The sequence below is a fragment of the Lactuca serriola genome, chromosome 7 (assembly GCF_051521515.1).
Source record: "Lactuca serriola cultivar US96UC23 chromosome 7, Lser_US96UC23_V15, whole genome shotgun sequence".
NCBI lineage: Eukaryota > Viridiplantae > Streptophyta > Magnoliopsida > Asterales > Asteraceae > Lactuca > Lactuca serriola.
In genome coordinates, this window is record NC_136414.1 from 135073065 (window position 1) to 135085634 (window position 12570).

General features: G+C 36.5%; 1 protein-coding gene across 1 annotated transcript; it reads right to left on the bottom strand.

Annotated features, from left to right (window-relative positions):
• Positions 1–10934: 10934 nt before the first annotated feature.
• On the bottom strand, positions 10935–11318 carry LOC145064373 (uncharacterized). Its single transcript, XM_079011837.1, has one exon. It carries the CDS (start codon positions 11316–11318, stop codon positions 10935–10937), a length of 384 nt encoding a protein of 127 aa, XP_078867963.1.
• Between the last annotated feature and the right edge of the window lie 1252 nt (positions 11319–12570).

Below are 12570 nucleotides of genomic sequence, written 5' to 3' on the forward strand. Positions count from 1 at the left end.
ATAATAATCGGGAGTTAGTTATGTTTTATAACGAAATACCAAGGAAATTGTGCTAAAAGATGCATATAAAATGCATCTAACAAACCTCCCCAAGCTTAGACCTTACTTGCCCTCGAGTAACTAAAGGATAACTTTGGAAATGGAATAGAGGCTAAGGGAAATAAATAAATAACCTAGACACACTAACAACTTAAAAACAAAAACCTAACTAACAGGAACTACAGAAGATAAACATAACAAAGAATAAAATATGCATGCAAAAATAAAGAAAATGATAATGAACGAAAATAATATGAAAAAGAAAAACGAACAGCTAAAATAAAATCATGCTTCTTTTTTTTACTTTTTTTTCTATTTTTTTATATACGATCAGACTTTACATTGAAAAAGGCTCCAATCACTAACACCAAAGCAACCATCCTGCTACCTTTCATGTATCACAAACTCCCAGAGTGGGAAAGACCATGAAACGGTGCAACCCAATAGTCAAACCCTAGTTCTATTTAAACTTTTTACCTTAATTAGCTTTATGAGCGAAAATAACATAATCCGGATCTCATGTCCTTAAGACTAGATGGTCAAGAATCAGAATCGACGCATCCTTAAGAACCCGACACGACCAAATCAGCTTTCGCTGAAGCAGCAAGGGCCAACCCCCGTAGGAGCCCGAGCTCTATGCTTTCACTTTTTCGAGAGCCACAAGTATCGTATCACACAGTTCTTTATTCGCCAAATATGACTTTGAAACAGCTTCTAATTTGATCGAACTTGGATTTCTAACTTCGTTTTGAGCTTGAATCCTTCATTCTTTTTATTTTTTTGGAATTTCTTGAAATTTCTTTAATTGAGCGCTTGAATTCTTGATTTGGGCACTTGATATAAAGTTGTACCCTTTCTTCTTTCTTGGTTGTGTGGGTCTGATACTTAAGCTCTCTGTTACCGCGAGGGTAACATGTGTCAACAAATAGGGCCATGTTCTGTGGGTCCAGAGTTGTCGATAAAGATTCTTTTTAAACATTCAGAAGCAAATCATCCTAAAGTTGTTATTACCGCCCATAAAACGTGTTAGTACGACATTTTTTTATTATCTAAGGTCGGGGTCTCGAATTATGGTGTTTGGGGTCCCCTAGTTATAACAGCTGATTCTACACTTCCAATAACAATCAGGTCGCTTCGGATTTTTTCATTTTTAATTCTCAATATCACACTTCATGGAGATATCGTATGTAAAGAGTGTATTCATCTCGTATGTGTGTATATATATATATATATATATATATATATATATATATATATATTAATTTTTTTGTTTGTTTTTTTTTTTTGAAATAAAAAACTAGGAAGAAAAAAATGACAAATAAAAACATAAATGAAAAATATTTATGGATTTTTAAACTTTTTTTAATAAAAACTTTTTACAAACGGGTAACAAATCCCCTCCCCAAGTTTAAAATTAAGCATTCTCCTCAATGCTTAGGGAGGAGTGGAAAACGACTACTCTGGCGAGGATGGGAAACGATGGAAGAACTCGTCACGGAAATCAGTAAAGTCCTCGCGATAACCTAAGACCTCATCACGATACCCAGAAACTTAGTGCTATAAAGTTGATAATTGAGGCGGAGACCAGTCATTGTCTGCTGAAGAGCAGTAATATCCTGGCGGAGGTCATGATAATGCTGATAAGTAAAGGGGAAGTTGGGGTCAGGATGAGGTGGCTGGGTATGATGGGGTCCGTCCTGAAAGTCAGTATGTATGGGATCAGGTTGGCTATAGGAGAGTGGTGTGGCATCAGTGTAATCATTGTACGTAGTGGACGAAGATGGTCTGTAAGAATGCGGACGCGACGCAGGGGGGGTGCTATGACCTATGGGGGCGAAGAGGTGGTGGAATGTTCGATGGAAGAACCCACACAGTCTCGTTAATGGGGTCAGCGAGGGTGATGTCATCAGAACCAGTAACCTTGAAATATGTGGATCGGCCAAGCATCCATACATTCGCACCCGGAGCGGGACGTAGCATGTGCATGGCCCTAAGGTTCTGCAGGGTCAAACGAAATGAGTCACCCGAAAAGAAATTTTACTCTGGGGGACACTGCTCTACGAGCGTGCGAGCATTGACGGTGATCAGACCACCACAACGAATGGCACCTCCGGTGCGAAGGTTTAAAACTCTGTGGAATCTTTTGATGACTAAATCACCAAAATGAGGTCGGTACGATCCGATGACCATGCACCATAAAATAAAAAGTTCGACTTTTACGGCTTTGGTAGTCTCAACCTGCGCGTAAATAATATTGAAAATAATTTTCAAAGCGATTTTTAGAACTAGATGGACAATGCTGGTTTGAGCGGATTGGGACGACTCGTAATAATCCAATCCGGTAATGGAGTGCCAAAAATCGTGCACGTCAAAAACTCCGTGGAATCTTTTGATACATAAATCACCAAAATGAGGTCGGTACGATCCGGTGACCATGCACCATAACATAAAAAGTTCGGCTTTGCCGGCTTTGGTAGTCTCAACCTGCGCGTAAATAATATTGAAAATAATTTTCAAAGCGATTTTTAGAACTAGATGGATAATGCTGGTCTGAGAGGATTGGGACGAGTCGTAATAATCCAATCCGGTAATGGAGTGCCAAAAATAGTGCACGTCGAAAGCAGGGGTAGGCTGAGATAAGTTAGTGATGGGGGTATAGAAAAAAGTACACAGCTAGTCAACGTGGATAGAGTGAGGGATTCTAAAAATACGAAAAGTGAATTTCCCTCCTATTTGACTTCACTCAATGTAGCTAAAAACTCTTTGGTCAGTAGAGGACAAGTACCAAAATCTGCACCTAAAAGACACTCCCAACCAATATTGGTGAAGAGTGCATGAACACCATCATAAATATGGAGTTCCTGCATTAATGTGCGGCTGGGGGTCCAAACCTGTGGTGAAATTTCTTGTGCATGAAGCTGCTGAAAACAGTCAAAGGCAGCCTGGGAGCCTAAATCTAAGGTCACATTGTCTGCCAGGACAATGTATGATGGGTCCGAGATGTTAACATTTCTGCGTGAATGGGAAGGTCTAGGAGGCATTTTCAGGTAAAAAGTTGGGACAGATTTGGCACAATTTCCAGATAACCAATTATCAATCAAAAATAAAATTTTTTAACTATTCCCAAAGCGGATACAAATATATAATAAAAACAAAAGAGTTCAATTTCAGAACGAATATACCTGATTGTGCGCTGAGCATCAATATATTTTTGGTCAAACAACCCAAGCATACATAATATAGAAAATTACAACTTTTCGATACCACTATAGAGCTCTTTGGAATTCTTCACTTTCTTGATAATTTGATCTTTGATTTCTTTGAATTCACCACCTTCGTTGTTTGATTTTTGGTATCTTCAACTTTTTGAATCTTCGGAATTTTGATCTTTTGATCTTCACTTTAACTGCTCCAAAATTCTTACAACTTTTCTTGTAATTCTCTCTCTTTTTTTAACATGTAACTCACTTTTTTTTCTTTTTTTTTCACTTAAATCCTACATGCTTAAGCAGGGGTGCTCAACTTCAACCTTTATTGGTTAAAGATAACATTTTCCTGGATACATTTCTGGTACACGATGTTAAACATATTGCATCCCTCAAACTAAGCGAGGTTGTGTTTTTGTCCCATGATTTCACTAGAATAAAGGAGGCCACAAATGCACTAGAACGTATATTGGTTCAACTAAACATTTAGCTCTTCATAGAATCATCAAATATAATACTAGCATGATCCCTAATTGCTTTACCAAAATTTTCTAAATTAGCCCTAGCAATTTTAATGCAAAAATTTCAAAATTAACTAAAATTTTAAGATTTTCGAAATTTAACTAAAATTTTAACTAAATTAACCAACCCCCTACCCCACACTTAATTTATGCAATGTCCCCATTGCATATTATGCATGATAAAGAACAATAAAATAAAGAGAGAATTGGAACAAACTCCCCTGGGATAGTAGTGCGAAGTTGATATTTCGCCTTTAAGCTCCATCTTCAATTGACTTTAGACATGGGAACAGCTCATCCATGTCTTGGGTGTCAAAATCTCGTGTGGTATAGCTCCAATTATAAGGGAAAAATTCTTGGAAATGCTCGGAAAATGATCTCCAAAGAAAAGAACCAATGCCCGTATCAAATGTGGTCAAATCTTGAAAATATAATTAAAGTGTGGCTTGTCGAGTAGATATACTAACTCGCCGAGTTGTAGCTTGACTGGCAGAAAAGTCGCGAAATTTCACATGGACTCGTCGAGTCCATAAGATGCACTCGACGAGTAGACCGTTGTGTGGAAAAGTTTGTATTCTGCCCATGTCCGTTTATGATGTATGGGGGTTATATAAACTAGACTCAAAACTTCGTAAATGAGCTCTTAATAACCTCTTTCATCACCAGACTCGTAACTAGACTCAAAACTTCGTTTTCTCTCTCACCTGGACTCGATTTTTCCCTTGGTTATCCTTGACTCTAGACTCTCGCATGCAATCCTTACAGTCAAACTGAAAAGATCAAAAACAAATACCAAGTAATAAAAAGACATCAAAATAAAAATCCTAAATTATCTTTAAATACTAGAAGTTTAGAAAGAAAAAGAAAAACAAACTCTAATGACGGGTTGCCTCCCGCAAGCGCTTCTTTTTGTGCGAGTCTTTAGCTGGACTCCCAACTTAATAAACTTCCAATAAACTCAATGTTAATCCATTCGTTGCATTGAATATTTTCTTTGGTGGACTAATTTGTAAAATTCGACTCTTTGCTTCAAAAATTGGCCAAACGAGCTTGAATTCATAAAATCCAAGAATATTGACAAGGGTTGGAACCGGTTGGATACTAATCATAAATGGATCGTGATTTAGAACTTTCTCCAAAGTTGGAATCGTCACCCCGTGCTTTGAAACACAAACCGAAAGAACAGAGGAGCATGCCATGGTAATGGTCAAACCATAGGTTGGTTCCTGCAATTCAGCTTGTTTTTGTTCTTCATCTGACCTCTCTGCTAGCAACCTTTCCAGCTCCTCCAAATCTCTTTCTGGAATAAATTCTTCATCTTGTAACTTTAGCTCTTGTGACTCAAATTGTTCTTGATCGTTAGACAAGATGTTATCTAACCAGTTATCAAATTTCTTCAAATCTTCATCCGATCCACACTCCTCATCTTCTTGCTCAATTTCCTGTACTACTTCCATAAGAAAAGCATCAAAAGCATCGAGATTTGGAAAATACATAGAAAATAAAAATAAAAATAAATCAATAAAATAAAAATGGTAACAATTAGCAAATAAAATTAACTATTTGAACCGTTCCCCGGCAACGGCGCCAAAAACTTGATGTGTGTAAAACCAACTAGTTTTAATCCTACTAACTTAATCACAAAGACGAACACACGAAAGGCAGTGTACCTATCAATTAGCAGTTTAGTTCAGGTAAGTAGGGTATCGAACACAGGGAACGGTAAACACTTAAAAGAAATGTTAATATTATCTAAATAAAACAAGTAATGGAAAGGGGGTTTCTCTAGTTTTTCAAGACTAGAAACTTAAACAATTAACTAAAACTTAAACTAACTAAGAGCTAAGCAAATAAAAGTCAACTAAATTCAATAATATAGAGAACTTCTGTTTAGGTTCGACTCATTTGTTCCCATGGATGATTTTAATGTATCAGATTAATTCTTCATTGGCTACCGACTAAGATGATTAGTTTCACGTTCGCTATTACTAATCCTTAGGAAACAAATTAACTCAAGTAGTGGCCAGTTGTCTAAATTAATTGATTTCCTAGTTATTGATTCGGGTTAAATAAGACTTGTAATGGTTAATTAAATTGGCCCTTCAATTAACCTCTTGCTGATGTTCATCAAACAAGCTCACACATTAACTTAACTATCTTCTAGTTAATTCTAGTTTCACATTCGCTATTCCTAGACATACAGCTATGAGGTCACAATAAATCATATGAAATTAATAACTAAGAGATGTTCATACAACTTAATTACTGATTTATTAACAGAAGAATAGTTATTGTTAACACATAAGGTTCTTTAACAAGCTTAATAAAACATAATCACCAATTTCAATTAATCCAACCACAAAAATCAACATATAGTCATAAATTCATCTACCCTAAACAGAAGATATGAGTTTTAGCTCAGGATTACAGCAGAAAGTTTATCCAAAATGAAATCTAATAGTTTACACATAGTTCAAACAAAATATTAAGTAAAGAGTAAACCAAAATTGCCTTTTATCTTCTCAAAATTGAAAGCTAGCGTTGTTCCACGAGTTCCAGGGCTTCTAGCTGCACCTCCAGTCGCAAATTAACCCCCAAGGGTTCCGCCATTCGTTCGGGTTCGAATGAGAAGCGTTTCTATATATATATATATATATATATATATATATATATATATTATGAAAATAGGGGCTACTCGGCGAGTCCAGTAACCTACTCGACGAGTCCATCACTTAAAATCCCGTGTACGGCAAGGCAAAGTCAACAATCGCGAAACTTCTGACCAACTCGTCGAGTTGATGGCCTACTCGTCGAGTCCATTTGGAATCAACATTTTCTCAAAACATGAAAGTCGTCCGAAATTGTGTCTAGTTTTCAGAAAATTTTGAACCTCGTCAATCGGAGTTACGGTTCATGAGTGCTGTCCAAAACACTGACAAGGGATCAAGCTTTCAGCAACATCCTTCTTTCTTCAAAATCCAAGATCCAAGCCTCCAATCGCTATTTCCGCTTCCTTTTCCATCCGAGCATGTCTTTGTTACTGAAAATGAAATATTTAAGCTAATTAAGCACCTTTGGTTCATTATTTGAGATAAAATTAACATAAAGTATTAAGATCATGCATGATTCTTATGACTAAATATGCCCATATCAAAATACCCCACACTTGACTTTTGCTTGCCCCCAAGCAAAACTGAATTTTAACATACTGATACCACATAAGATAATCCCAATCGAACCCAACCATTATGACAAGACCACAACGCATGCATTTGTGTCTAAAGTTTTTCCTAAGGACCCCCCTCAATTATAAATACTCACAATCCTCATAAACACTCGCCCACTTTTTTTGAACAACACTCATTTTATGCATCCCTCCGAATCCATCCACAGAAAACTTCCTAACCTCAAGGTATTTTTGGTCAAGCAACCCAAGCATACATAATATAGAAAATTACAACTTTTCGATACCACTATAGAGCTCTTTGGAATTCTTCACTTTCTTGATAATTTGATCTTTGATTTCTTTGAATTCACCACCTTCGTTGTTTGATTTTTGGTATCTTCAACTTTTTGAATCTTCGGAATTTTGATCTTTTGATCTTCACTTTAACTACTCCAAAATTCTTACAACTTTTCTTGTAATTCTCTCTCTTTTTTTAACATGTAACTCACTTTTTTTTCTTTTTTTTTCACTTAAATCCTACATGCTTAAGCAGGGGTGCTCAACTTCAACCTTTATTGGTTAAAGATAACATTTTCCTGGATACATTTCTGGTACACGATGTTAAACATATTGCATCCCTCAAACTAAGCGAGGTTGTGTTTTTGTCCCATGATTTCACTAGAATAAAGGAGGCCACAAATGCACTAGAACGTATATTGGTTCAACTAAACATTTAGGTCTTCATAGAATCATCAAATATAATACTAGCATGATCCCTAATTGCTTTACCAAAATTTTCTAAATTAGCCCTAGCAATTTTAATGCAAAAATTTCAAAATTAACTAAAATTTTAAGATTTTCGAAATTTAACTAAAATTTTAACTAAATTAACCAACCCCCTACCCCACACTTAATTTATGCAATGTCCCCATTGCATATTATGCATGATAAAGAACAATAAAATAAAGAGAGAATTGGAACAAACTCCCCTGGGATAGTAGTGCGAAGTTGATATTTCGCCTTAAAGCTCCATCTTCAATTGACTTTAGACATGGGAACAGCTCATCCATGTCTTGGGTGTCAAAATCTCGTGTGGTGTAGCTCCAATTATAAGGGAAAAATTCTTGGAAATGCTCGGAAAATGATCTCCAAAGAAAAGAACCAATGCCCGTATCAAATGTGGTCAAATCTTGAAAATATAATTAAAGTGTGGCTTGTCGAGTAGATATACTAACTCGCCGAGTTGTAGCTTGACTGGCAGAAAAGTCGCGAAATTTCACATGGACTCGTCGAGTCCATAAGATGCACTCGACGAGTAGACCGTTGTGTGGAAAAGTTTGTATTCTGCCCATGTCCGTTTATGATGTATGGGGGTTATATAAACTAGACTCAAAACTTCGTAAATGAGCTCTTAATAACCTCTTTCATCACCAGACTCGTAACTAGACTCAAAACTTCGTTTTCTCTCTCTCACCTGGACTCGATTTTTCCCTTGGTTATCCTTGACTCTAGACTCTCGCATGCAATCCTTACAGTCAAACTAAAAAGAACAAAAACAAATACCAAGTAATAAAAAGACATCAAAATAAAAATCCTAAATTATCTTTAAATACTAGAAGTTTAGAAAGAAAAAGAAAAGCAAACTCTAATGACGGGTTGCCTCCCGCAAGCGCTTCTTTTTGTGCGAGTCTTTAGCTGGACTCCCAACTTAATAAACTTCCAATAAACTCAATGTTAATCCATTCGTTGCATTGAATATTTTCTTTGGTGGACTAATTTGTAAAATTCGACTCTTTGCTTCAAAAATTGGCCAAACGAGCTTGAATTCATAAAACCCAAGAATATTGACAAGGGTTGGAACCGGTTGGATACTAATCATAAATGGATCATGATTTAGAACTTTCTCCAAAGTTGGAATCGTCACCCCATGCTTCGAAACACAAACCGGAAGAACAGAGGAGCATGTCGTGGTAGTGGTCAAACCACAGGTTGGTTCCTGCAATTCAGCTTGTTTTTGTTCTTCATCTGACCTCTCTGCTAGCAACCTTTCCAGCTCCTCCAAATCTCTTTCTGGAATAAATTCTTCATCTTGTAACTTTAGCTCTTGTGACTCAAATTGTTCTTGATCGTTAGACAAGATGTTATCTAACCATTTATCAAATTTCTTCAAATCTTCATCCGATCCACACTCCTCATCTTCTTGCTCAATTTCCTGTACTACTTCCATAAGAAAAGCATCAAAAGCATCGAGATTTGGAAAATACATAGAAAATAAAAATAAAAATAAATCAATAAAATAAAAATGGTAACAATTAGCAAATAAAATTAACTATTTGAACTGTTCCCCGGCAACGGCGCCAAAAACTTGATGTGTGTAAAACCAACTAGTTTTAATCCTACTAACTTAATCACAAAGACGAACACACGAAAGGCAGTGTACCTATCAATTAGCAGTTTAGTTCAGGTATGTAAGGTATCGAACACAGGGAACGGTAAACACTTAAAAGAAATGTTAATATTATCTAAATAAAACAAGTAATGGAAAGGGGGTTTCTCTAGTTTTTCAAGACTAGAAACTTAAACAATTAACTAAAACTTAAACTAACTAAGAGCTAAGCAAATAAAAGTCAACTAAATTCAATAATAAAGAGGACTTCTGTTTAGGTTCGACTCATTTGTTCCCATGGATGATTTTAATGTATCAGATTAATTCTTCATTGGCTAACGACTAAGATGATTAGTTTCACGTTCGTTATTACTAATCCTTAGGAAACAAATTAACTCAAGCAGTGGCCAGTTGTCTAAATTAATGGATTTCCTAGTTATTGATTTAGGTTAAATAAGACTTGTAATGGTTAATTAAATTGCCCTTCAATTAACCTCTTGCTGATGTTCATCAAACAAGCTCACACATTAACTTACCTATCTTTTAGTTAATTCTAGTTTCACATTCACTATTCCTAGACATACAACTATGTGGTCACAATAAATCATATGAAATTAATAACTAAGAGATGTTCATACAACTTAATTACTGATTTATTAACAAAAGAATAGTTATTGTTAACACATAAGGTTCTTTAACAAGCTTAATAAAATATAATCACCAATTTCAATTAATCCAACCACAAAAATCAACACATAGTCATAAATTCATCTACCCTAAACAGAAGATATGAGTTTTAGCTCATGATTACAGCAGAAAGTTTATCAAAAATGAAATCTAATAGTTTACACATAGTTCAAACAAAAGATTAAGTAAAGAGTAAACCTAAATTGCCTTTTATCTTCTCAAAATTGAAAGCTAGGGTTGTTCCACGAGTTCCAGGGCTTCTAGCCGCACCTCCAGTCGCAAATTAACCCCCAAGGGTTCCCCCATTCGTTCGGTTTCGAATGAGAAGCGTTTCTATATATATATATATATATATATATATATATATATATATATATATATATATATATATATATATATATATATTATGAAAACAAGGGCTACTCGGCGAGTCCAATGACCTACTTGACGATTCCATCACTTAAAATCCCGTGTACGGCAAGGCAAAGTCAAGAATCGTGAAACTTCTGACCAACTCGTCAAGTTGATGGCCTACTCGTCGAGTCCATTTGGAATCAACATTTTCTCAAAACATGAAAGTCGTCCGAAATTGTGTCTAGTTTTCAGAAAATTTTGAACCTTGTCAATCGGAGTTACGGTTCATGAGTTATGTCCAAAATACTGACGAGGGGTCAAGCTGTCCAGCAACATCCTTCTTTCTTCAAAATCCAAGATCCAAGCCACCAATCGCTAGTTCCGCTTCCTTTTCCATCCGAGCATGTCTTTGTTACTGAAAATGAAATATTTAAGCTAATTAAGCACCTTTGGTTCATTATTTTAGATAAAATTAACATAAAGTATTAAGATCATGCATGATTCTTATGACTAAATATGCCCATATCAGCTGCCCGTTTTTACTGTCGTTGGCTCGACATAGTTACTTGGTTTCCTCAATTGCGGTAACTCGGGACCTCAACTACCTCCACTTCCTCTTTCATAACTTGAAACCCTTCATAAAATGGTTTGAGACGATAACCATTAACCTTAAAAATCTTTCCTGTTTGTTCACTCTTAATTTCTATGGCACCATGATCAAACACGTTAGTAACAACAAAAGGTCCCACCCAACGAAACCTTAATTTACCAGAAATAATTTTGAAACGATAATGATATAAGAGTACCTTTTGACCGGTAGTGAATAGCTTCCGTAAAAGCATCTTGTCGTGAAAAGCTTTTGTCACCTCCTTATAGATTGCTTCTTTCTCGTCAGCGTCGTTCCAGATTTCTTCTAACTTTTGGATATCCAACCTTCTTTTCTTACCAGCTTCACCCATGGTCATATTCAAGTTTATGACATAACAATATGCTCAATGCTCCAATTCAACCGGTAATCGACAAGGTTTGCCAAAAACATTCGATATGGTGACATACCGATAGAAGTCTTGTATGTTGTCCGGTGAGTCCATAAGGCATCATCCAATCGAATACTCCAATCTTTCTTAATCGGATTAATGGTTTTCTCTATAATTCCCTTGATTTGTCTGTTTGAAGCTTCTGTCTGCCCGTTGGTTTGCGGGTGATATGTTGTGGATACCCGATGTGTGACACCATATTTCTTGAGGACTGCTTCGAGTGTGCGGTTGCAGAAATGCATACCCCGATCACTAATAATGGCTTTCGGTGTCCTAAACCTATCGAATATGCTTTTCTTAATAAAATCAATTACAACCTTGGCATCATCTGTTCGTGTAGCTTTTGCCTAGGCCCATTTGGATACGTAATCCACAGCAAGTAGGATATACACAAACCCGAAAAATGGCGGAAACGGACCCATGAAATCTATACTCCAAACATCAAAGACTTCACATACTAAGATTGGGGTAAGTTGCATTTGATTCCGAGATGTCAAAGACCTGGTCATGTAACATCCCAAAAATACAGGCCAAAATTTTCATTTTTAAATACGTCATTATAAAACCAATAGTGTAATAAAACATTTGTAATATCATTTCATGTCAAAACCAAAGTAGAAATAATCAAGCATGTTATCATAAAACAATATCAGAGTGTAATCCCAAAGATCTCATGTGCGGAAAACCATAGTGTGATGCACTGCGATCTAGCCAGCTCCTTTCCTTTAAACACGAAGTACCTGAAACCAAAACTGAAAATCGTAAGCACGAAGCTTAGTGAGTTCCCCCATCATACCACATACCATATAATCACATATCATACATATATTGTCAGACATATCTGGGTGCCTGACCTACCCCTTCGGTCCTCTTGACCGGATACTGGCTAGCATATCTGGGTGCTGGCCTCCCCTTCGGTCCTTGCGATCGGATACTGACTAGCATATCTGGGTGCTGGTCTCCCCTTCGGTCCTCTCGACCGTATACTAGGGACTATTTCACCCCTACTACTACCACATAACACATATCACATAATTTAACTAGCATGGCTGGGCATGACTACCCCTTCGTCCCTATAGACCGGTAATCTGGGGACTATCTCCCCTACTGCCACTAGCACATAGCATCATATCATACTAGCACATAAACATATCAGGTAGTAGCAAACCTAGAT

What these genes read in the sequence shown, in the direction of transcription:
- LOC145064373 (XM_079011837.1), bottom strand. Translation starts at nt 11,318, where the DNA reads ATGGGTGAAGCTGGTAAGAAAAGAAGGTTGGATATCCAAAAGTTAGAA.